Source organism: Indicator indicator, chromosome 8, assembly GCF_027791375.1.
Source record: "Indicator indicator isolate 239-I01 chromosome 8, UM_Iind_1.1, whole genome shotgun sequence".
NCBI lineage: Eukaryota > Metazoa > Chordata > Aves > Piciformes > Indicatoridae > Indicator > Indicator indicator.
This window is the reverse complement of record NC_072017.1, coordinates 25,659,709-25,685,553: the sequence shown is the minus strand read 5'-3', so window position 1 is coordinate 25,685,553 and position 25,845 is coordinate 25,659,709. Positions and strand designations below refer to the sequence as shown.

The following is a 25,845-nucleotide window of genomic DNA, read 5'->3' as shown; positions in this document are numbered from 1 at the left end:
CGTCCATCTTAGGCGCTCGGACGCGTCGCGGCGGTGGGATGGCGGCTGATAGCCGGGAGGAAAAAGGTAATCGGTGGTGGGAATGAAGGAAAATAGTAAGGTTATGGGGAGGCGGCGGCGTGGGGGATGGCTTGGGCGTCGGGGAATGCGGCCGCCCGAGCCTCCCCCTTCCCGCGGCCTACTTGGCTGCTGTGCTGGGCCTTCACTCTGGGAGACGTCTGTGAGAAGAGTGGAGGGATGATGGGGTAGGAGCATCTCGTCGAGGACGTTTTCATAATCTTATGGGGAAGCGGCTGGGGTTCGGGAGATGATGGGCCCATCGTGCCGTTGAGCTACCCCAGCGGCAGTGGGCTCAGCGCAAGGTGACTTGAGCAGGGGGAAGAGGGATGAGTTCGTGGGCCACTAAGTTCAACATTAATCTGCAGTAAGTCGTTGCCAGTATCTTTTCGCAGGAAATACCAGATTTTCTTTGTTTCTGCCCGGATCTCTAGCCGTATTTTTTTTTTCAGGGTTGTTTGCCGAGGGTCATAGTTACTTTAGCAAGCAGAAGCTGATGCTGGAATATTATAGGTTTTTTTTGCCTAGGTTTTTGCAGTCAGTTATGCTTTCTGAGCACTGTGGGTGAGTAAGTTTGAATCAAAGGATCTGAATGCTTCCAAGGTAATGTATATTCACAACTCATGCCTGTCGCTGTATGTAGCAGCTGCAGTGATCCACACTTTTTCCAGGAGGTTCTATTAGTCAGCCTTCACAAAGTACTCAATTTGAGGAGTAAAAACAAACTTTAGATGTAGGAGATTGCTGTTAGGTGATTAGTGCAGATAATGGAAGTGTTAAACATCAAGGATCACCTTGATATTGTAGCTTGGTTTGCATTGGTTTAGATTTCCGTGGAATATGTTATGTCAAGGGTTTTGCTTTATGGATAGATGTCCTTAAAACGTCTTTGCCAGAGTAGTGGAAATTTGCTGTCTTTAATATTTATTGTAAAACTCGATCACCTGGAAAATCCTCACTAGATCTTGTTAGAACTGATGAGTAAAATGATTTCTGGTGCTTGATTCTTAAACCAGTGGGATCAAATGCTATCAGATTGTCCTGAAACAAATGTGAGCTACCAGCATGAATGAGCACTGAAATTGAAGTCAAGTATAAATTTCTACTGTTGACATGTCTAAATTTCTACTTATATAGCAATGGATACAGCTGGGCTTAGATTTTTTTACATTTTGGTGGGTTTTGGTTTTGTTTTGTTTTTTACTTCTTTTTTAGTCACTGACAGTGATCAAGTCATGAGTAGTAGACAGACGTTTCTGTTTCTTATTTTAATTTGCTTTTAATTTCCTATGAAAGGGTGGATTCTGACTGAATAGCAGGTGTTGATGTAGACTTATATGTAACTGAAAATATTGCTGCTGTAAATGCAGCATTATTTTTAAGCTCCTTGTAGGACAAAAAGACTAGTTCACTATTTTTAAAAAGTGGAAATAAATCCCATGTGCCCTTTTAGTTTGAAATCACCTGGGTTTATCTCTGTTTGCCAAATTGGATACATGCTTGGACCCTTCCTTGGATAAATCTAATGCTCATGGCCAGCAGAAGAGAAATGTCTTCCCAAAGTTACTTTCCTGCTGTTTCAGGTGAGTTAATTTTGTTCTTGGAAGGATCCAACACCAGAGTCAACGAAAGATGAGTGGCAGGAGAGGCCACCTGGGAGTGTCTATAAAGAAAAGGACTCATTTGGACCTTTCTCCTTCAGCAGTGATGAACTGGAAGAAATCTGACCTGCTGTTTTTCTGGGTCTGTTGGGTTTTGGGGCTTTTTTTGAAGCTTATCTTGCTCTGTCTGAGATAATTGAACTCATCAGGTTGAACCCTAAGAGTCACAGGTGAGGCAGTGTAATCTATGAAAGTGAGTTGAGCAGCATACCCTGTGCAGGTGAGAAATGGGAACTCATGTGCTCAGACTGCCCTTTGTGCATCACCAGGCTGCTAAAGAAATTTGTGATTTTGCTTTTTTAAATTAATTAGGCAGATGTGCTTACAGAAGGGGGTGGTGGTGGGAAGTGAACTCATTCTGCTCCTGTCTTTTACATACTGGTTTAAGGTTACAGCTATAAATTAGGCCCAGCTGACCCAGGAAGGCATCAGAGGGTATGTGTCAGACTTGTTTAGTCCATGAAATTTTTCTCGTCTCCTCGTTTCTTTCTGAACCAGCTGCTGCATGGAGTCTTTTAGCACCTCTGCATGCTACTGCAGTAGCCAGGCTAAATGTCTTTTCATTAGGTGTGCTGTTGCCTCCCCAAAGGGGAGGCAAAGCTGAAGTTTGTGCATGTGGTCTCAGATGGGTGATATGTTTAGTGTTTTAATCCTAGCCTACCTCTCTCGCCCTAGTCTCCAGTGAAATAATCTCGTGCTCTGAACTTGCCTGGGTCTCCACGGGGAAGCAAGACATGGCAGCCCATGTTGAGTGTTTGCACAGCCATGACTGGACTCTTGGATGTGTAACCAGTGACAGCAGGAATATTTGCTGTGGGTATATAGAGGTCTGCAAAGGTGAAGGGCTGTTCCTAAGACATTTAGGATGGAGCTTGGTGTTAAACTGCCAGGGCAAGGCTTGACCTACCTCTCTGCACTACTTCCTTTGCATCAGCTGCAGCAATTGTACAGTTCAGAGGCCACTTCTGCCTTTGCCTGCCACAGCAGATGTGGAGAAGTGCCAGCAGCAGAGCTAGCACGCAACACTGACTTCACCTTCAGCAGTGTGCAGTAGAGACACAGTGGCAGTGCTAACTCTTGCTGGTGTGGCTTGCATCTTTTTTTAATAGCAAGCTGTAAAACTCCTCTTGGGAAACAGCTCAAGCTTTTAAGATAGACAAGTGCCAAACTCTGGAGGACTTGGTTTGCTGCCTTACCCCAGTTCCATCCAGTACAAGAGTCCCTTCCTGTTGTCTTACAGCAGTGTACAACACGTCTGCTATGGACACCATCAGCTAGCTGAGTCCTTGGAGTTTGCTCTGCTTTGCTTTTATATTCTGAGCACAAAAAAATAAGTCATTCACAGTAATACAAAGGGGAAAGAGCTAAGAATTACAGAGGTTAGGAGGAGAAATAGCAGTTTCCCAAATGAATGCCTTTTCTGTTTTCCCTTTGCGTGCTTGTACCTAGTTCACTCTTGTTCTTTAAAGTGCTTGGAAGAGAGATCTGCAGTCTTAAGGATGGTTAGTCCTCCTACCATGATCACCACCTATCCCATATGGTTTCAGGAAAAGTGAAACTGAGTCAGAAACAGTGACAGATTTTAAAAGCTGTGGGACTAGCTGTGGTCATTTGCTTCTGGCATGAATTTTCTTAAATTTCAACCCTTTTGATTAAGGGGGATTAATTGTAGCTTTTTAGTTTATGTTCAGAGCAGCTCAGAATTAATTCTGCAGCAAATCAGTGCTACTTTCCTCTTCTTCAGTGGGGTGACCTTTCTTATGGTCTTGTTAACTTGGCCTGGTGATTTTTTTCCTGCTTGTAGGTGAACAACAAAACTTTTCCCTCCTGACATGGCAACAACAACAAGAACAGTGGGATGAGGAGGGAATATCATTTAAGGCACAGGTTCCTGAGGATTCTGAGAAGGGTCACTCCTCTTTGCTTCTGGTGCTCGGGCTCCTTTTCCTCACATTTTGTACAGGCTTTGCAGGAAAGCTGACCTACAAATGAATGCTTCACAGAAAAGCCTGTGTGACATGAGCGGCCAAGTTGGACCTAAATGCATCCTGTGACGTATTTTACTTCTTTTATTGGCTTTGCTTGATCCTTCCAACTGAAATCATGGCAATAAGTCAGGAAGATGATAATTTTGCCTTGTACCAGAGCTGTAACCCTAAAAGAAATGTTTGGTTTTGTAAATACTCTGCTGTAGTTTATGTATCTGGGCATTGAATAGTTGGGTTTAACTTTTTATGTGTTTACTTTCAGACGGTGAACTGAATGTTCTGGATGATATTTTGACTGATGCTCCTGACCAAGATGATGAGTTGTATAACCCTGACAGTGAGCAAGATAAAAGTGAAAAGAAGGGTAGGTGACTTCAGTAGTGGGTGCAGAAAATCTTTTTGGTAAAAAAATCTTTGAAGCAGCAACTCTTATGACCTGATTAAAAAAGTGGAATAGTTCCACAAATCTTTAGTTCATGGACGTCTGCTTTTTCACCTAACCTTCCAAGCAGACAGTTCTCTGGGTTTCCTTTTGTCTCAAAAACACTTGAGTCTGGCTTGTGGATTCATCTCCTGTCAGAAAATGACTGTCCTGTTTGATTTGACAAAGTTAAATGGAAATGGAGCGATTTTCTCCATTTTAGCTCAGTTCTTGATTTACCTTTAGGCCAGTCCCATAAGCATTTAGTTGAGCATTCCCGTCTCTAAAACTTAGAAAACACCTACAGGATTGGTCTTGTAAAGTCAGTGCCTGTTTTGGAATACAAGCTGTGAGTGTTGCAAAGTCTGCAGCTGAAAGATGAGTATGCAACAGGGCTATGACCTAGAGTGCAGAAAGCAGGAGTCTCTGCTCTGTAAAGTAACATTGAACTCAATCTCTCTGCTCAGGATCAAAACGAAAGGCTGACAGGCTGGAGAACGCAGAAAGCAAGAGACAGAAGCCTGCTGTGCACTCCTCGAGGCAGCTGATGCCAAAGCCTCCCAGCTCCTCGGTGAGCAACAACAAGAGAGTGGTGAGCTCGAAGGCAAAGCCGGTGTCAGACTACAAGAGCGAGGAGTATCAGAGGGCTGAGAGAACCAAGCGCCTGGATGCTGAGCGAAAGATGCGCATGGCCAGCGGCGCCAGGGAGCCTTACAAAGGACAGCCAGAAAAAGCTTGCATGAGGAAGAGGGATATTGACAGGAGGGCAAAGTCTTCTACACCAGATGGTTCAGAGGTATTAAATATTCTTGCTGCCTTAGAAATAAAGCAATTAGATGAGACTTTATAAGGCACGTTCTCTTAGGACTGTGTGCACCCTGAAAATGTTGTATGGCTGCTGACTCACTTTTTCTTTAAACATCAGAGAATCAGGCATGATGTGGATAGAAGACCAAGCAGATCCAGCCATTCCTCTAAAGAAGAGGTGAACTCTGAGGAATATTGTTCAGATCATGAGACTGGCAGTAGCGGTTCCTCTGAACAAGGCAACACAGAGAATGAGGAGGAAGGAATGGAAGAAGAAGATGATGATGAAGGGGAGGAGGATGAAGAGGTAGAAGAAGATGGGGAGGAGGATGAAGAAGAATATGAACAGGATGAGAGAGATCAGAAGGAAGGAAATGACTATGACACACGAAGTGAAGCCAGTGATTCTGATTCAGAATCTGCCTCTTTCACAGATGGGTCAGTCAGATCTGGATCTGGTTCAGAAGCATCAGGTAGGTACCATCCAGCACTCTGATCTGAAATACCTTGCTGTTGAAAGTTTTGCTGCCATTTCATGGCTGTATCAAAAGTACTCCTTAGCTGCAAAAGTCCTACTAGATGTTAATTATGAAATATCATAGACCAAAAATGGTGTTTCCTTACACCAAAACTTGGGAATATCTGGATTACTGTGCTAAGCATTCAGAGTGGTTTTGATTGCTTTGGCCTTTCTATTCAATACTTCAAATTCATCCTGGCTTAAGTGTCTGATGGCTCAATTTCCTACACAGTCCATTTGAAGCTGGTGTTAAGCTGCTCTATGTTGATCAAGAGTGACCAGGTAGAACGGTGTAGTAAAAGCAGCGGCTCCACAAGGAAGGGTAGTTGGAACTTAAATAGTGGCTGCCTTCAGCACAGGAAATGTAAACTTAAGTTGAAATAATTAGCTGTTCAGGCAAACTTGAGAGAAATGTTTGAAGCCAAAACCAGAAACAAATGTTTCATGGTGTATTCTAACTGGTCTTAAATTACAGATGTGAAGTGTTAATGAAGCCAGGAAGTGGGTTTGGGTGTCTTTTAGAGTTTTTTTTAAGAATGTAACTTGCAGTCCTGTTAGGATTCCTCTTGTGTATGTTCCCTGTATGAAGCCTCCTTAGGTTGTCATTCTGTTTAACATAAAGCTTTTTGTGGCTCAACTCTGCAGTTTGAGGTTAGAGAACAGAGAAGTGAAGCTGTAATTGTGCCAGGAAGCATTGTGGCGTAATGAAATACTTCAAGAGTGGGGGTCACTGCTTGTGTTTTGTTTTCATACCTCTTGCCATTTTGTTCAGCTCTGAGCAAATGAGCCCATATCACTATCACAAAATCATGGAATAGTTTGGGTTGGAAGGGACATTAAAGATCATCTAGTTCCAACCCTCTGCCATGGGCAGGGTCACCACCTACTGGAATGGATAACTCAAGGGCTCAGCCAGCCTGGCTTTCAATGAACTTCCATGACTAGAGCCTCCACAGCTTCTCTGGGCAACCTATTCAAGGGCCTCACTGCCCTCATGGGCAAGAATTTTTTTCTAATGTCCAATCTAAATCTAGCTTCTTACAGGTTGAAGCCATTGCCCCTCATACTGTCACTCCATGCCTTTGTCAAAAGTCCCTCTCCAAATGCCCTGCAGCCCCCATCAGGTACTGGAGTACTGCTCTAAGGTCTCTCTGGAGCTTTCTCTTCTGCAGCCCCAACTCTTTCAGCCTGTTCCCATAGAAGAGGTACTCTAGCCCTCTGATATCTTCATGGCCTCCTCTCCTGCTCCTTTGTCCTTCTTGTGCTGCAGGCTCTAGAGTTGGACAGAGTATGGCAGGTGTGGTCTCGCAGAGTGGAGTAGAGGGGGAGAATCACCTCTCTTGACTTGCTGGCCACACAATGTAGTTTGGGCTCTCTGTTGCAAATTTGGTTAAAGGCTGGACAGAATAGCTAAAAAGCAGCCTTACTAAAACACCTAGAAGATCAAATCTGTCTCTGAAGGTCACACAGAGACACTGGGTCTGTAGCCTTTGTCTAAATGCAGAGCTTGAGCAGTTAGCATTTGTCTGCTGTTTCTGAGGCAGCAACTACAATTTTCAGGTGCAAGTTAACATCACTATTACAGATGGCTTTTTCCCATCACAGTACTTTGTTACCATAATTTTGCCTGTCACTTGATGTTTAAAATACTGCTTTTATTATGTTTTGTTTTGTTGTTTTTTTTCCAGATGAGAAAAAGAAGGAGAGGAAGAGAGCTAGAGGTATCTCTCCGATTGTTTTTGACAGAAGTGGAAGCTCTGCATCAGAATCATATGCAGGTATTTTTTCCTTTTATTGCTTGTCATCTTGACCTGCATCAATTCTTAATGTGTAAGCTAAAGCAAATGTAACTGGCTGTAGAGATTGGGGTATGTAGCTTTTCATGATTTGGTATTGATTTCTGGCATGTTGCGTGTGGATACCTCGGAGGGGAAGTAGGCTTTCTCCTTACTTTAATGCTATTCTGTTGCTTAAGTGGAGTTTTCACTTTTTGTTTTTTAAACTTGGAAGATGATGATTCAGTGACTAGTTTTCTGAGTAGGAAATTGCTCAAATGCTATTTCAACCAACCAACCAACCAGCAAACCCAAACCAAAGAACCCAAAACCAAACCAAAACAAGCAAACCAAACCACTCGTGCACATTGAACAGCATTTTTTTGTGTGTGTGGGTGCGCGCCAGAAAGCGTAATTTGTCATGAATGCAAATGGTATGTGACAAGGCTGTAGAAATTGTGTCTTATCTCTATTAAGGCTCAATCTGAACAAATGTGCTTTGGCTAAACACAGGTTCAGAAAAGAAGCATGAGAAATTATCATCTTCCGTTCGTGCTGTCCAAAAAGGTATCATTTAAATTTGAATTTTTAATGCATGCCCCATAGCAAGCCGTGGTCTCTGTTCATCAAATTACCCACAAGTAGTCATGTTCCGATATAGATCGCTCCGAGTGCGTCGTTGTTCTGGGCACAGGTAGATCTTGAGCTGCTTCTGCATGTGTTGGGAGCAACACGCAGAACTTCAGCCACTCTGCTCCTTATAGAGCTGGCAAAGCAACCAATGGAGTGTTTGCATCTGAGAAGGGGCACGCTGCAGCATTCTTTGTTGGATGGCTTGTGCAGATGTGAATATTACCCAGTGTTTAAACAAAGAATCTTAAGCAAGAAATAACTCCTGTATATCGGAACATCACTGAATCATGCTGATTTGATTTGATTTTTTTTCTTTATCTCAAGATTTAAGTTTTAGTTTTGATTTGGTTTTCCCTGGCATTCTGTGCTTCTACAGCTTAGACTTGAAGTTGGGGGTTGACTGTGATAACACATATGTAGGAACTGGGTGGGATATGGTGTATTTTGAAGGAAACAAATGTATACTAAAAGCAACATTTTTAAACAACTGTAAATATTTACAGTTCTGCTTATTTCACACTTTTTTTCAGACCAAACAAGTAAACTTAAGTACATTCTCCAAGATGCGAGATTCTTTCTCATCAAGAGTAATAACCACGAAAACGTATCGCTTGCTAAAGCAAAGGTATGTTGAATTTCCTTCCAGCTGATCAGTGTGGCTATTTCCAAACACACCCACCTTACACACGGGTAGATGCATTTTCTTCTCCATCATTCAGATCATGGCAGAGGCAAGGATGGAAGCTACTGCTCCATGATTCTTCAAGGGTAGCCATTTTGCCTGTACTGTAACCTAGAAGCATTTCTAGACCATCTGTCATTTATCTTGATAAGACTAGGGTTATAAAGGGGCCTCAAGGTCTGTGTGATAACATCCTAAGCCAACCTCCATTGGGAACACTGTGATGCTATTTTCTCCCTTTCATCAGCACCTGTGTTCAGATTGCTGTGCTGTGAGAAGATTCAGAAGGTTGCTTTGGTTTTCATGTGATGCTGTAAATGTAATTTTGTTTCAGCTGATTTGAGGCCTTTTTGCAGAAATGCATGCCTGGCAGTAATGCTGCAAGGAATCCCTCTTTGGGAGGGATTCCAGTGCTCTAGACTTGAGCTCTGATGAATGGCACTGGGCCGCTCTGGTGGTTTTCTTGACCTACTGTGTCGGTGTGAGCTGAAATTCCCCCCCCACCAACAATAACCAGGCTAGCCCAGTCTGGAAGCAAATGAAAAGCTGTATTTACAAGCAGAGTCTAAAATCTACAATGAAATGCAATGAATATGTACAAATATACAAAATTCACAACATTCACAAATATATACAATCAACAGAAAAGCACAACCGATCTCCCTTTGCTTCCCCCCAAGGGGACCCTCCCAAAGGGGCCTCTCTCTCCCAGGAGCTTCCCCCCAGACCCCCCTGGACAGAGAAGCAGAGTTAGTTAAGCAGAAAGTTGTTAACTTAGCTGCCAAGGTCAGTGTGTTATCTTCAGCCAGAAGAGAAGAAGAAACAGCAGCCAGACAGCCCAGCAACTGCCCCCACTGCCGAACGCAGAATGTGCAGAATGCCTACTTTGTTTTGGGTAATAGTTCTTAAACATTTCTATCTATCCAATGGAAGTGTTTAGAACAATCGTTATTTTGCTTTCTTACACCCAAGAGTGACTTATTTACACTCTTTCACTTTCTCTGTTCTGAACTTTGCAAGGAAAAATTAAAAAGACAGTTTCAAACCACCACACCTACGTCGTTTGCAGCAGCTTGTAGAGAAAATACCTGCTTTGCTGTTGCACAACATACCCAGAGCAGGTGATTCTGGCAGTGAAGATGTTCTGAAGCAGAGCAGGATTCAAACCTGTTACATGAATCTTAACATTCCTTGACAGCTTCCCCCAGCTTTGGGCCTGATCTGTGCAGTAAACACCATTCTGATCAGTGTTTGCTTTTGTTCTTTGGAGGAGCATATCCCTGCTGAGCTTCAGCCACATCTGGGGCTGAACTCAAGTTCTTGGAGAAGATGCTTTGTCTCTTGGCATGTAGACATCAGTCTCTTGCTGCTGCACTTCCATGAAAATGGCTTTTGTGGTGCCGGTGCAGGAAGTTGTAGTTCACAGCAGAGCTTCACAGCAGAGCTTCACAAGCAGCCTAAAGTAATACAGCTAATAAAAAACCAACATAGATCTCTAATGAATTGTCTCGTCAAGCAAACAGAGTAGGACATAAGAACGTACCTTTCATAACAAAGGAAGAGAAGGGACATTTTCTTTGGTAGACCCTAGATGATATTCCAAGGCTGAAGTTTGAACATGTCAAACCAGCATAAGCTTCTCCTGGCGTTGTCCAGAGAATGGACTGGGAAGCTGGTCTTGCTGAAAAGCGATAGAGCACACTGTATTCTGATACTCTAGAGCTCAGCACAGTTGGTACCTTCAGACAGGGTGTGTTTTCTTGTGCCATGCCTGGGGAAAAGAGAGGAATTAGTATATGGGGAAGTGGGAGGCTTAACGAACTGGTTTGGAGGGTCTTGCCCATTTAAAATGTTGGTCTGGTGCCTCTCAAGTTTCTGGCTTTTCACTAAGAGTTGCAAAACCTGCAAGCTGTCCTCAACAATCGTGTCTCCTAAGAAGGTTACTGAGGTCTACCTGCACATCTCTCACTGTATGTGCTACTGTTTTATCATAGTTTATCATAGTTTGTGTGTATGATACAATATTTGAGCTTCTAAAGTCTTAGAAGCATGACTTAGTGTGTTAAAGATACTAAAGGTGAAGGTCTTCATATATCTGATCATCATTATAGTTACAAGTGAAATGTCTAGCTTGTGCAAGTGCATCTACAGTGTCTGATAAAGATTGAAAAGCCAGCGGTTTACAAGATCTGTCATGGGGCTGGCTAAAAACGTGTTCTGAAGGAACTGAATTTAGCAATACACAGAATCCCAGAATGTTAGGGATTGGAAGGGACCTCAAAAGATCACTGAGTTCAGCCCCACTGCCAGAGCAGGATCACCTAGGGCAGGTCACATAGGAACACGTCCAGATGGGTTTTGAACGTCTCCAGAGAAGGAGATTCTACAGCCTCTCTGGGTAGCCTGCTCCAGGGCTCCATCATCCTCACAATGAAAAAGTTTTTCCTTACCTTCCTCTTTGCATTGTCTTCTATCTTAGAACACTAGTTTGGACATGTTTTCCTCATCTGCACTATACACCTCTGTTGGCTTCATCTACTGAAATGCACTCTTAACATGTTGATGGTGGGTTGGGGGTTGTTTTGTTTCAGGGAGTATGGTCAACACTTCCAGTCAATGAGAAGAAGCTTAATGCTGCATTTAGATCAGCAAGGAGTGTTATTTTGATATTTTCTGTGAGAGAGAGTGGCAAATTCCAAGGTAAGGGAAAGCGAGCGGATAGCAAGGTAAGTGAGCTTTCTGTGCAACAGCTTTTCTGTTGTCTTTGTTACAATTCGTGTGCAATCCTTTAGGATTTGCAAGATTGTCTTCAGAGTCCCATCATGGAGGATCACCGATACACTGGGTGCTGCCTGCAGGAATGAGTGCAAAAATGTTGGGAGGCGTCTTTAAAATTGACTGGATTTGCAGGTAAATAACTGTTTCTTTGTTAGTAACAAGGCATTATAATGCTGGTTCTGTGGATTATTGCCTTCAGTGCTGACAGCTTCCTTCTGAAAACTCCACTCAGCCAAAGATCTGTCCTCCCATCTCCCCAGATCCATTCCTCTGTTACTGAGCTTGGGAGTCAGCTCTATTCCTGGCATGCACTATGGAATTTATATTTTTTAATATAGGCAGTTAATTAATTTAGAGATTTTTGAACACTTGGGTTCCTTCACTGATCTCTTGCACTGAAAGCAGAAATCTATGTTCTGAAGACTTTGAGTGAAAACAACTGCTCACTTGAATAGACAACTGTGGATAAAAGGGGAGAAGATCCTGTAAGGAAAGATCTGTCTTCATCTGACATCTTGGCATCTGAACAAAGAAAAAGCTACTGCTCTAGAATAACATGAAATCCTAGAGATGTTTGCGTAATGTATAGGTTGTGAGGAGTATGTTCAATGATTTCACTTGAGTCTGTCTTACAGAAAAGTTTTGAACCTTCCCTTGACCTGCGAGAGGAATTTATTTCAGTAGGTACCATGAGCTAGCACCTCAGGTAGAGCCTGGGCAGTGTGTTCAGGTGGACCTCATAAGCAAGCATGATCTTCGTATTGTACAGAGACTGAGAAAACCCTTCTTTAATAGGGTGGGCTATTACAGATGGACTACACTAGTTAATGCTTAGTTAAGTCAGAGTGCAACTTTTGGTTACTAGTGCTTGATACCCACCAAGACATTCATTCAGAGACCTGGCAGAAATATTTTGTACATAATGTCCTGCTTTCTGCATTTGTGAATACTTTTTTAATGTAACAGAGAGGCCACACTAATTTCTGCCACTTGGTGCTTAGGCGTGAGTTGCCGTTCACAAAGTCTGCTCACCTGACCAACCCCTGGAACGAGCACAAGCCAGTGAAGATAGGCCGTGATGGACAGGTTTGTTACTTTTGGTGGTTTTCTCCTCTGTAACCCACATCTCCTTGTGCTTGCTTTCTGCTTGGTATGTGCAGACGGGATGGATTCTTCTGAGATCAGTTGTTACTTACAGTGGAGCACCATGATAAAGGCACTCAGCTCATCTCTAATGTTGTGGAAGAAGGAAACAGCAAACAATGCAGTGCGAGTTCTTGGTGATAAGCAATGTTTGATGCCTTAAAACTGTGTGGTGGTTTGAGTTTGAGATGTGTCATGCATTGGATGGTGTGCAAACCTTGCAGCAGTTCTCAAGAACGAGCTCTGGTGTTTCCAGCTGTGTTTATATACTGCATAGTTTAGGGCAGAGACTGCCGTTATAAAGTCTGTGCTAAGTAAATTGTAAGTGGTGGGGCTCTTTGTCTTGTTAGCTAGAGCAGAGTGCAGCTGTGTTGCTGCCATCAAGTGACCCAGCTGGGACTGAAATAAGAGGTCCTGCTTTCTTAGAGTGAGATGGGAGTTGCATAATCCCCATCTTGTCTGGCACATGTAGACTGTGTGCTATTTTGCCCATAGGCACATTCAATTTGTTGGGCAGCAGAAGCACAACAGCATTTTCATTCTTAATGTTTTGTTCGCTTCACTGTAGAGTTGCAGTCTGGAGGTGGGTTTCATCTTCATAAAACTGATGTCCTATTAGGTGCTGGGCAAGCATAGTTTGGTGCTTGCTCTGCCTGCTTTTCAACTTGGGCTCTTTCCTAAAGTGGTTGTGGTTATCCATTCAGGCTTTGTGCACCCGGGTGGAGCTCTCTTCTGAGGACATGGAACCTGAGCATCTTGCGTTTCCAACAGCCCTTGGGAAGGCAGTGCACAGGCATGTTAGTCACCAGGTGGAAGAAACACTTTTGTAGATTTGCTTTGCACCTGGCTTTTGCCAGCTTCATTTGATGGCCCTTAGTTTTTATGGTAGAAAATGGAGTCAACATGTTGATCTTTGTCCTCCAAACAACTCATGGTATCTGTCTTTTCCCCAGTGCCCCACATAGTCCTCTGTTACTCTAGACTGGGGAGGCCTGACCTGCTCAGTCACTGCATATAGAGCTTGTTGCACTCATTCAGTTACTCTCAGTGGCCTGCTTTGAAGTTCTTCTACTCTTCCCCTATTTTTTCAGATTCAGGGGTCAGAACTGCACCTGATATTTGAGGTGTGGGCTAAAGGTGGTCGTTTGGTATCGTATAATGTTCTCATTCTGTGTTCCTTTCTTAATACTGGCACTTTCATGGACCTGTCTGCCGTGCACTGAAGAATTCACTTTCAAGTGGCGGTAGTCTGCTTCATCAGGCCATGGCTTTATATGTGAAGCTGGGGTGGATTTTTTTTTTCCTACGTGTGTCATTTTTCTCTCTGTAGTAGGTGATTATTTTCTTTGATGACAAACAGTCCTCTGATTTTTTAGCAAAACAGTGATGTGGCCTGTATGTTTCAAGGGAAGATGTGGTTGCCCCAAGTGTTGGACTATTTTATGAGAGTTCTAAGTAGTGCCTAAAGAATGAAAGGTAATGTAAGTGAATTTTGCTGTGTCTCAAGTGATACCAAAACCTCTCTGAAGTGTCTTTTCTTGTTTTTTCATGTATGTTGTCAGTGTATTTGGGCAAGAGTTTTGTTTCTGCAGTTTATAAACTACTACTGAACTTCTAACTAATTCTAGGAAATTGAGCCGGAATGTGGAACCCAACTTTGTCTTCTCTTCCCTCCCGATGAAAGTATTGACTTGTATCAAGTCATTCATAAAATGAGGCACAAGAGAAGAATGCACTCACAGCCCCGATCAAGAGGACGCCCGTCACGTCGAGAGCCCGTGCGGGACGTGGGAAGGTTAGAAACGTTCTTTGGACTGATAGTAGGCACATGTGTCAGAATAACCTGATGGAGGAATGTCAGTCGTCAGAGCTTGCCCTGCGAGGAAGAAGAGAGAAAATCCTCAAATCAAGCTGCATGGACAAGTCTGTGGCTTCATTGAGGATTTCACATGGTTCCCCGGTCTGGCATTTTGCAAGAGGAAAATGGGGATCTTTGCTTTACCAGAAAAAAAAAAAAGAGATCTTAAAGTGCTGTCTAGTTTAGACTAGATCCTTTACTGAGCTAATGCAACGTGTTACACTAGCTGTAGGTAAGCTTGGCTTGATGATGAGCAGGCTAGCTGGAGAGAAGGAAGTTTTTCTTTGCCAAAAATGTGTTAATATCTTGTAAAAGCCTTTTCTTGCAGGTGTGTCTCTGGATAAGCCTTATCCAATGTGGGACTTTTATAAGGATCACTTAGAATTTTGCGGAAGATGCCGCCTCATTTTGAGGATAAAATATTTTAAGTTATTTTGCTATTCAAGAGGAGCATTATTGGGACTGTTTCAAATTGTGTCACCGTGATGTGTTAACCCCATTGCCAAATATGCTCTAACATGCACCCACTGAATTCATGCATCTTGCTGAGCTTCTGCAAACAGTAGGTTCTTCCCAAAAGGGATCGAGTGACCCCTGGAGACCCGGCAACAAACCAAACAGAATGGCTGTTGCTGTGTCTGTATTTACAACCTTTCCAGATGCTGGCAGTACCTGTGGACTTTAAAGTATTTTTAGAGGATCGACATGGTTATTGATCACTGCTATATGAACTTAACATCATTTTCCAGGAAAAAAGGGGGTATAACTTGTTACAGAATTGGAGAAGTCTTTTCAAAGAACTGATATTAGCCCTTCTGCCAAACACCTTTTCCCTGTGTAGCTGCTTTGCATACAGACTGATGTATGGTTTGGGCTGAAACCTTGGGTTAAGTTTCCTCTTTGTGGAAACATGCTGTGGTAGGTACAGATGCCCAACAAGAGGCCCCATTTCCTTGAGCTTTTTAAAAAAAAAAAAAAAAAAAGGACACTGTCACGAGTAGGTAGGAGGAAACCTGGCAGCACCCCCATATTTTTGGCTTTAAAGGACTGAACACCGAGATGCTTTTGAAGTTAAGCTAAGAGGTTTCCAGTGCAATAAAGTATATACAAGTGAAGGTTTTGCAATGGACTGCAAACTATACATATAACACCATCACACCTTCTCAAGCCTGCCAGGGCCTCCATTTATGTATGTGGCTTACAAGCTTAAAGTCAGTAGTTGGACTACTATATGAACTGTTTCTATCATATTTTATACCGGTCGTAAATGCAGTCTCAAACTACAAGAAAGCGGTATGTTTATTCTTTACACCAGCTTTTATTTACCTTGGTCTGATTTTGCTGTAGATGCAACTGCTTTGGTTTGTGGGCCTTTTGCTCATAGTAAAGAATCTGCTTTCATTTTAAAAATTTTAGTAACTGGGCATGGTTGGGGGAAGGGGGGGAGGAGAGGTGACTTGATAAAACTGAAAGCTACGTGAGCTTGTTACTCAGCAAGCAAGTTGCACAGTAATTAAGCAATTTAAAATGTTTATTTCTTGTCATGAGGAATTGTATTGCTGGGATTGGGGTGGAAAGGGAATGGTTTTGTAGCTGCTTTGTTTAGAAACACTGTTGTGTTAGCATTGGAGTAACCCATTAATGTTTATGTACCCTGGTGGAGCAAAATTGGCAGCTACTTTTCAGTGCTTCAACTGAATGTAACTTTCAGAAATTTCCTCCCTGAGAGCCAAGTTTTTGAAGATAACTCTAAAGTAAAAGAGCTGTTTGCACGGAAAGGAAACCAAATTATTTTAGTTCTCAGGAAGTTTAAGCATTCTTAAAGCTTTCTGTAAAAGGCACTGCTGCATTGCTGTTAAGTTGCTTAGAAAAGAAGTTGTTAAAAATACTCTAATTGGCCTACCCAGTTAGAAGAGCTACAGTGAAAGAAGCAACTTCCCAAAGCATGCAGAGCTGTATTTAGAAATGCTCTGGGAGTAGAACACCTATAGAATTCTTTTCCCCATGGCTATCAAATCCAGCAATGCCCTTGCCTTCTGACTGTACTAATACATTCTGCCACCTACTTTTCACTCTATTTAGTCATGTAGATTCTTTTGGTATCCAACAGCCACTTTCAAAATGGAATGTGGAAAGTGTAATGTCAACACTTAACCCTGTTTTAGACAAAATTTTTGGTACGAAAGTGCAGTTGGGTAAAGTTTCTTCCTTAACTGCCAGAGCTCCTGGAGCCAGAAAGCTAACAGTGGAGGGTATTTGATTGGACTGTTGTTCCTGAACTCTTTGAGGTCAAATACCAAACTGTAGAACATTTTGAAGCAGATGGAGTTCAGAATGGTTAAATTGAGATCCTGGGCAGCTCAAGCTATTCCTGTGACATACTCTGCTGTGCCGAATGCTCCAAGCAAGCTTGTTTAATCTTTGATATCTAATTTGTGTAGGCGTCGACCAGAGGATTATGATATTCATAACAGCAGAAAGAAACCAAGGATTGACTATCCCCCTGAGTTTCACCAAAGACCAGGTTAATATCTTACTATGAAGATTTGTGTGCACCAGTTCACAGGTGTTTTCTCTTTCAGTGTGTCTTCGTTAATCCCAAAGTAATGCAGTGATGTGACTTGGATATAAAAACAGGGCTTGGCCCAAGTGCTGCTTGCTGCTTTAACCAGGCTCTCGCAGAAGCCAGTGACACATTTTCACAGCTTTGAGAGTGGGAGATAAGCATAATCTAGGCTGAGCTCTTTGAGGAGCTTCAGAGCTGTGTATATGGTTGTGAATGGGCCTCTTGAGGGCACAAGAACTGGTTTGATCGGTTTGTCAATGCACTAGTCATCAAATTAAGCTGTTTATCAGAAATTTGATGGCCTGACTGGCGGCCTGTGCTTAGAGCTGACAGATTTTCAGTTGTGTGTTCAGAGAGAATTATTTTACCAGCTTGACATGAGGAAGGGAGGGGGAAGCTTCATTGCATTTTACAAGAGAGGGTAATGCTGAATTTGAGAAAGAAATTGTGGTGTTCTGCAGTGGGAATGCAGCAACAACAACATGAGTGATACTGGAGGGTTGGGGTTTTTCAGAAAGCAATTAGTTAAGATATTGTCACTTTTAATTGATCTTTACTGCTATTAGAAATCTCAATTCCATTATTTCTGCAGCAGATTTCTTTCTTAACAAGCTGCCTTTATCTCTAGCATGCTTGCACAGCCTGTGTTCTCTGATGCAGAAAGAGTGTTGTTGCTGCTCCCTGCTTTTCCAGGTCCATTGTTTAAAGTGCAGAACAATTTCGTTTTCAGTAATGAGGCTCAGAAGTATTATTTTATCAGCATAAGCATGTCTGGTGTTCTGCACCACTTCATTGAGCTCTTTAAAGTTTACTTGCTGGAAACACAGTGAAGCTGCAAAAATCCCTTACCCCATGGGGCTTTTCCAGATGGATTTTAGGTCATTTTTAGTCTTGTGTAACATTTTTATCCAAAAGCTTTTAGGAAGTTATCTCTAAGAGCTGTCCAGATGAACACATTGTACTGAATGCAGAGTTGCTGAGCAGTAACTGACAGCCAGGGAATAGTACCCTCAAATTTGTGAGCATCCCCAGCTCGGGTCTGCATTCACACAGACACCCTTTGCATATTTGTTTGTCCTCTGTGCAAGCTCCAGTGGGTGCATCTGCATTATATTTTTGTTCCTGCATTAGAGTAGTGCCTCCAAGAAGTTGTACATTTTTGAGATCTGTCTTGAAAGCAGGGATAGTGGCAGATAGACACAACTTGGTAGCTGGCACAGAATGAAAGAACAGTTTCTAATTGAGTCTGTTTTGTAAGAGTGTCCATTTGAGATGGTAAATTGAATTTAACATTGCTTGATGTTCAAACAGGGTATATAAAGGATCCCAGATACCCCGAAGTAGACAGGTAAGGTGTGTTCCTGTTATCCATTTTACACCCTGGCAACTTGTGTGTGGATAAATTGGATTTAGTTGTACAAATTTTTATTCCCAACAGACGATTTTCAGGAGTTCGCCGAGATGTATTTTTAAATGGGGTAAGTTGGTGCATGGAAACTTTCTGGAGAATTTATTTACATGCAGCTTTCTGCCGTTCTGAAGGATGCTCATCACAAATGTTAACACCATTGTCTTTCATTTTAGTCCTACAATGATTACGTGAGGGAATTCCACAACATGGGACCACCACCACCATGGCAAGGAATGGTTTGTGTCTTGTTGAATTCAATTTTTCCTCTAGAATATGTCTTCAGGGATTTTTTGTTCAACACTGGAGAAGCCTAGCATATTCAGTGTGTTTTAAGGCACGTTTACAATGTGCACCTCTGTATTCTTAATTTTTAAAGCTATTTCAGTGGGGTAGCTGTGCTGTAATTTATTACTGTTCCCTGTGCTACTCTGTCTTGGCTGAGCTACAGGGTTGGCAAGGAGCCAGAGGTGAGAGCTGAGCCAGCCCTCAAGAGGAATTTTTTGAGCATTGTAATTAGCTCTTCCCTTTTCCTAAAATCTGTCTTTGCTGTAACTAGCTAAAAGTTTTACGAGGGGGGAAAAAAAAAAAGGTCTCAAATAATAAAGGAGTAGTCCAGCATTGTAGTACACAGTAGAGCAGCAGGAGCCTAGCTTGCTTTGAGCATACAAGAAACTGAACACTGAAGAAACAGCAGAACCATCCTTTAGCCACAAAAGGCTGTGATGAAAATTTGTGTACATCTTCAGTAGTAACTGGCTACCTCTTGAGTAAGAAAGGAACCACAGAGGTGGACTTGCTGCAGAGGTTCATGGGATGAGCTACCATGCTCTAGACTATGGCATTCAGGAAAGCAGCAGAACTGTACTGCACACTGCAGTCGAAATGAGTCTTGCTGTATTGTGGGGCCCACTGGCATGCACTTCTTCCCCAGGCAGATGAGAACACACTTTTCTGCACTTACCTGCTGCTGTGCTCCATGGGAATTAACTGATGATTCCTTTGTACAGCTGTGGGTCATTCATGTCATGGTCATTCTGATGAGTTATTTCAGTGGTGGTTAGTAATTCTAGTCCTGAGGGTCCTAGGGTTTGATAACGCTCATAGTCTTCTGGCTGTTGTGTGCACTGCAGCACCAGGTGTAGAGATGCTACTGTAGCCTCTTTTTTTTTTTCTCAGCTGAAACACAGCTCTTGTTATAACTGAAGAAAGTGAACAAAATTGTCAGACTGGGAGGAAAATGTTTTTTCAAGCACAGCTAAGCTTTCAGGAAGTCCTATTTATTTTTTGTCCTCCCCTCTTCCCTATTCTACATTCTGCCCATATAGTCATCCTGAAATCCAGCACTTCCTCCTACTTCCTTTCTGACAGCAATGCAAGCAAAGATTGCCTCAGTAACACAGGAAGGGAAGGTCATGCTGAGTGAAGAAGTGGAAGAGAACAGCCAAGAAATGTCTTGTTTAACCAAAAAAACCCCCAAAACAACCCAAAACCTAAAAAAACCAAACAACCCCCCCAAAAAAACCCCTAACCCCAGAATTACACCACATTTAAGTAGCAGGAACCACATGAAGGCAGATACAGGAAGAAGGTGTGTTTGGGAGGGTGATGGACAAACTTAGTAAAGCAATGGTAGAGAAGTAGTAAAGCATGCTGACTGATGACAAATGGTCTGCCATTAAGTTAGGAGGCTGTGGTGGGATACAGCGAGACATTGTGTTTTCCCTCTGGACGAATGTAACTTCTGCTCTTAATTCCCAGCATCTATTTGTTTTGAAACACTCAACAAACTTCCTGTGTCTTTCTTGTAGCCACCGTATCCAGGCATGGAGCAGCCACCACACCACCCTTACTATCAGCACCACGCACCTCCACCTCAAGCTCACCCACCGTACTCAGGACACCATCCTGTACCACATGATGCAAGATACAGAGACAAAAGAGTAGTAAGTGTCCATGGAAGAGAGGCTGCAGGGCAGAGAAGGAATTTGGGGTACAGATGTAGTCTGACCCAAGATGTGTTAAACTCTGGTTTTAAGATCTGTTAGTGTTCCTTGGAGAGATCAGTTAGTAGAAGCTTCTGGCATCTCCTGAAAAGCTCCTCTACCAGTTGAGGTAGAAGTGCAAAATCCTCCCTGGTAAGAACTGAGCTGTGTACTTAAAATGGCTTCCAGCTCTCTTATCTCTGAAGCCCAGTTTGGATAAAGATGTGTGTGCAACACTTGCACAGCAAACCACATCATCAGCAGAGAAGTTTAGGTTAGGACTTAGAGGCACATCATAACTCAGAGCAGATAGCTTGGAGATTGCTGTTAGCTGGCTTTGAAGGCTGCTAGGCTTTGAGGTCTTTCTGGTATCTAGTAAGCTGTAATCCAGGAAGTTCCACCTCAATATGAGGAGAACACTTCTTTGCTGTGAGGTTGCTGGAGCAGGCTGTCCAGAGAGGTCGTGGAGTCTCCTTCTCTGGAGACTTTCAAGACCTGTCTGGATGTGTTCCTGTGTGACCTACTCTAGGTGATCCTGCTCTGGCAGGGGTTTTGGACTGGATGATCTCCAGAGGTCCCTTCCAGCCCCTACCTTTCTGTGATTTGAACCCCAGCCTCTCTACGGTGGAAGCACAGCCCTGAAGATGGAAGAAGCAACTTGTGCTGAGGGCTGCTGGCCATGTTACTTCTGAACGCTAGGCTTTGGCAGGAACAGTGGCCAGCCCTCGGGCTGAGAGAAGGGAGGGGGTTTGGACCTGGGCAAGAGAGTAACCATCTGTCCTCTGATCCAGCACGACTACGACATGAGGGTTGATGACTTCCTGCGCCGCACACAAGCAGTGGTCAGCGGTCGGAGAAGCAGGCCGAGAGAGAGGGAGCGGGAGCGGGACCGGCCCCGGGACAACAGAAGAGACAGGGAACGGGACAGAGGCCGCGATCGGGAGAGGGAGAGAGAGAGGCTTTGTGACCGGGACAGAGACAGAGGTGAACGAGGCAGATACCGAAGATAATGTACCTGGAGTGGTGCTCCCTTGAAACTAAACAGAAAGCTTGTATTTTTTTTGTGTGTTTACAGGTAGTACATTTGATTTTCAGCTGTCTACTTAAAAGTTCGTTGTGTAGAAGGATTTATAATGACCCTCCCTATTCCAAGCATGCAGTGAACTATGAACTGGAAAAAAAGCCTCGAATTGGCCAAAAATAAAATGGGCAAAGCTGGCACTCAGCTTGGTGTGTCTGTTGGAGCAGAACGGGATGCAGCTAAGAATGTAAATCCCAAGTCATTCTCAATACGTGTTCATCTACTTAGTGACTCCACTCTAGGTTTTCAGTCCTGATGGATAACTGCCATATTATAGTTTATTTTTTGCTTTGATGTATTCTTCCTGTAGTTTCACATGGTTTAGTGGGAGAATGCTGCTATCAAGTATGCAAATATTGAACATATTTTTATTTTTGAGTGTATGGCAGTGTTGTAGCAGCCTTTTTTTGTTGTTGTTCCCCTCCCCCCGTTTTTTTAACCCTGTCTGTAAAGTCAAGTGTTTATTTCAGTCTTCAGTAATGAAAGCAATATAAAGAAGACACTCTTGATACCTAATTTTTAACCTTTTTTAAAAATCCTGCCATGTTCAGTAACATTTTTGGTCAATTCTTTTTGTCTGGTCTCTTTCCCAAGTGTGCACATAGCTTGGAATGTTCCCAGCCTGCGTGCGTGGAACCAGAAAATCTTGCTGTATTCTACACTGCTACCATTTTTTTACAAAAATAAATCGGTAATTATTGAACTCATCAAAACTCCAGGTTGGATTTGTTGGTCTTCTGAGCTTGCCAGCTTGGACAGATTTTATCTGATAGATCTGTTCTGATGAAGTCAGGATGGCCAAAGCGTGGCTGGAGCTGAACTTGGCAAGAGATGCCAAGAATAACAAGAAATGTTTCTGCAGATGTCAGCCAGCTAAAGGAAGGCCAAAGAAAGGGCATCCTCTGACAGAACATAATGAGCAAGCTCCTAACAGCAGACCAGCAGAAGACTGAGGTACTCAACAACGTTTTGCCTCAGTCTTCACAGGCAGTCTTTCTCCTCACACCTCCCATATTGATGAACCACAAGACGAGGACCAGGGGAGCAGAGTCCCACTGCAAGAGAACATGTTTGTCACCACCTGAAGAACCTGAGCATGCACAAGTCCATGGGACATGACAAGATGGATCCCAGAGTCCTGAGGGAACTGGCTGATGGAGTTGCCAAGCCACTCTCTGTGGCAATTGGAAAACTCCGGCAGTGAGATGAATCCCTGGAGACTGGGAGAAGGGGAACATTGCACACATTTTTAGAGAGGGTCAAAAAGAGGATCCTGGGAACTACCAACCTGTCAGCCTCACCTCTGTGCCTGAGAAGATCATGGAACAAATCCTAGAAGCTCTGCTAAGGCACATATAGGACAGGGAGGTGATTCACAGAGGGCAACTCCTGCCTGACCAAGCTAGAGGCCTTCTGTGATGGAGCAACTTCATCAGTGGTCAAGGGAAGAGCTACAGATGTCATCTATCTGGAGTTCTGTATGCCTTTTGTCATGGTTCTTTGAAATCTTTAAATGGGAGAGATGGGGATTTGATGGTGGACTGTTTGGTGGATGAGGAATTGGCAGGATGGTTCCATCCAGAGGGTGGTGGTCAGTGGCTCAATGTACAGACGGAGATGGCTGACAAGTGGTGTCCTTTAGGGATCCACACTGGGACCAGTGCTGTTTAATGTCTTCATTAATGACATAATGGGATTGAGTTTACCCTCGGCAAATTTGATGGCTCCAAGCTGAGTGGTGTGGTCAACAGCCTGCAGGGACAGGGTGCCATACAGAGGGACCTGGACAGGCTTGAGAAGTGGCCCTGTGTGAACCCTAGGAGATTCAGCAAGGCCAAGTGCAAGGGCCTGCACCCGGGTTGGGAGAATCCCCAGTATCAGTCTAGGGTGGGGCATAAAGGGACTGAGAGCAGTCCTGTGGAGAAGGACTTGGCGTACAGGTAGGTGAAAAGCTGGACGCAAGCTAGCAATGTATGCTCGCAGCCCTAGAAGGCCAACTATCCTGGGCTGCACCAAAAGTTGTGTGGGCAGCAAGTTGAGGTAGGGGATTCTTCCCCTCTGATCTGGTGAGACACCCTCTGGAGAACTGTGTGCAGCTCTGGAGTCCTCCACACAGGAGAAAAAAAACAATAGACTTGGAGCAAGTCCATAGAAAGGCCACAGAGTTAGAGAGGGCTGGAGAAGCTTCTGGGGAGATACTACTGCAGCCTTTCAGTATTTAAAGAGAGCCTATGAGAAAGCTGGGGACAGACCTCTTAGGGCCTCTTGTGAAGGACAAGGGGTGACGGTTTGAAACTGAAGGAGGGAAATTTGGACTTTGATAGAAATAAGACTTTCTGTGCTTAGGGTAGTGAAACACAGGCCCAGGTTGCTCAGAGAGGTGGTAGAAGCTTCATCCCCAAAACCATTCCCGGTCAGGTTGGAGAGGGCTCTGAGCAACCTGCTCTATTTGGAGATGTCCCTGATGCATGCGTGAGGATTGGAGCTGTAAAGGTCCTTTCCACCCCAAACCAGCCTGCAATTCTGGCAGTTCTAGTTAAGTGTTTGTGTTCAACACTAGTTTAAAGGTTCTGATGCTAGGTGAAATTGATCCAAAGCCTGAATTCAGGCAAAGGACTGCTGAAATCACAGGGAATTGCTTTTCTGTTTCCACTTAGAGCTCTTGCAGCTAATTGGAGTTACTCAGGCTCTATGGGTTGAACATGGTCAAATGATATTTGAGCTGTTGAGAGGCTGTCCTCGGCCATAATCATACCTGTCTGCCATGACTGTGCTAGTCCTGCAAGATCCAGGCTCTCGTCTTGTTTGTAGTGATAGAACTTTGCTTGTTGCTTCTCATCAGTAGGAAGCAGTTGAATCTAAACTGTGAAAAAAGTCAGCCTTGCAGTGGAAGTCCCTCACAGGCCCCCTTCCCTCTTTGACAGCCTTCTCTGCTTTATACACAGGGTCTAGAAAAAAGAGGGTTGGTTGCTTTTCCTTTTCACTTCTAAAATTCAATACCAGATAACACAAAGGAGTCTCCAAGTAAGTTACAGAAAGGTGCAGTCACCTCCTTGAGGTGGCTGCACAGCACTTTCTTTGTGTGCCTTTGCTCAGCTATCCTGTTTCTGTGTCCTTTGTTAGCCCTGTCTGACCAGTGTCTACTTAGTATGCTAGGAGGCCTGCTGGCCTTCTGGGAGCCAGACTGGCATCTCATCAAATCTTGCAGAAGGTGGATGACTGGGGCTGTTACACTCATAGAACCATTGCTGCTGGAAAAACCCTTTAAGATCACCCAGTCCAACCATTCACTAACTCTACCAAGGCTGATGCTAAACTATGGCTCTCAGCACCACATCTCTGTCTCTTTAAAACATCTCCAGGGATGGGAATTCAACCACCTCCCTGCGCACCCTGTGCCAGTCTTTGAGAACCCTTTCAGTCAACAAGCTGCTTCTCATATCCAACCTAAAGCTCCCCTGGTGCAACTTGAAGTCATTTCCTCTCCTCCTATCGCTAGGGAGAAGAAACAAACCCCCAGCTCACTCCAGCCTCCTTTCAGGGAGTTGTAGAGAGCAATGGGGTCTCATGTCAGCCTTATTTTCTTCTGGCTGAACATCCCCAGCTCCCTCAGCTGCTCCTTAGTGATCCAGCTTGGTGGAACTGTGCCTAGGGACCCAGATCTATGAACAATCACAGATCAAATGAGATTCAATCTTCTACTGCTCTACTTTTTGTTTGCTATGAAGATTTAAATACACATAGGATCACTGCATGGAATCTCATTGTGACCACAGGAACAGGGTACCAGAAGTTACATGAGAAGAATAGTATTGTTCTAACCCTTCTTTATTTTGGAAACAATCCATTTGCTAATGTTGTGTTGTGAAGAGAGTTAAGCAGGCACCGAAACACTGACAGCACTAGTAAGACAGTTACTGTAGGACAGGAAATTTTATTGTGTAAACAAGTACAAATCAGCCTGTTCTGTTTTAAAACAGTCCTGCAGCACCCTGAATAGGGCAAGTAGCAGTTAAAACTGGGGCAGGCTCTTTCCTGAGTAACTGGCACAGCAGAGGAACAACAGCAGAGGAAGTAGCATCATTTTGTGGGCTTTCAGTAGTGGGTGCACCTTGGACCATCTCAGGATTGCTGCATTTGCAACCACTCTGACCAGAGCTGTGAGCAGCATTGCTTTCCCTCCTGCCTTTCAGGCAAGGCAAGTGACTGTTTCTCTGTCCCACCCAGAATGCTACTTTGCAAGGTCGCTCTCTGTTTCCTGGCTTCCATCAGCATGGCTGAGAGGGGCGAGTTCCCAGCAGTGGTGGTTTTCACACCTCTGTAGGTCTTGCAATTAGAATGGTGGCCTGCACAGGAGGACTTGAGACTGAGTGGGAAAGAAATGCTTCTCAGCAAAGTAATTTCCCTGCATGCTTCAGGATGCAAGTCTCCCCTCAGCCCCCAGGCAGTCAATGCATTTGACAGATGATACAGGCTTTACCA

The 25,845-nt window shown here is 43.7% G+C and overlaps 1 protein-coding gene across 4 annotated transcripts; it reads left to right on the top strand.

Moving 5' to 3' along the window:
- On the top strand, positions 1 to 21,712 carry YTHDC1 (YTH N6-methyladenosine RNA binding protein C1). 4 transcript variants are annotated; one of them, XM_054383071.1, is made up of 18 exons: positions 1 to 66; positions 3,969 to 4,070; positions 4,595 to 4,923; positions 5,053 to 5,407; positions 7,143 to 7,232; positions 7,743 to 7,796; positions 8,393 to 8,487; positions 11,136 to 11,244; positions 11,337 to 11,454; positions 12,324 to 12,408; positions 14,094 to 14,260; positions 16,765 to 16,847; positions 18,201 to 18,237; positions 18,328 to 18,367; positions 18,474 to 18,536; positions 20,109 to 20,243; positions 21,074 to 21,266; positions 21,358 to 21,712. In XM_054383071.1, exons 1-18 carry the CDS (start codon positions 39 to 41, stop codon positions 21,387 to 21,389), a joined length of 2,115 nt encoding a protein of 704 aa, XP_054239046.1. In that variant the 5' UTR covers positions 1 to 38; the 3' UTR covers positions 21,390 to 21,712. The 4 variants fall into 4 exon arrangements, with proteins under 4 accessions (XP_054239046.1, XP_054239047.1, XP_054239049.1 ...); XM_054383072.1 differs by having other exon boundaries at positions 21,074 to 21,390; XM_054383074.1 differs by lacking the exons at positions 21,074 to 21,266; positions 21,358 to 21,712 and adding an exon at positions 20,812 to 21,040.
- The last annotated feature ends 4,133 nt before the right edge of the window (positions 21,713 to 25,845 follow it).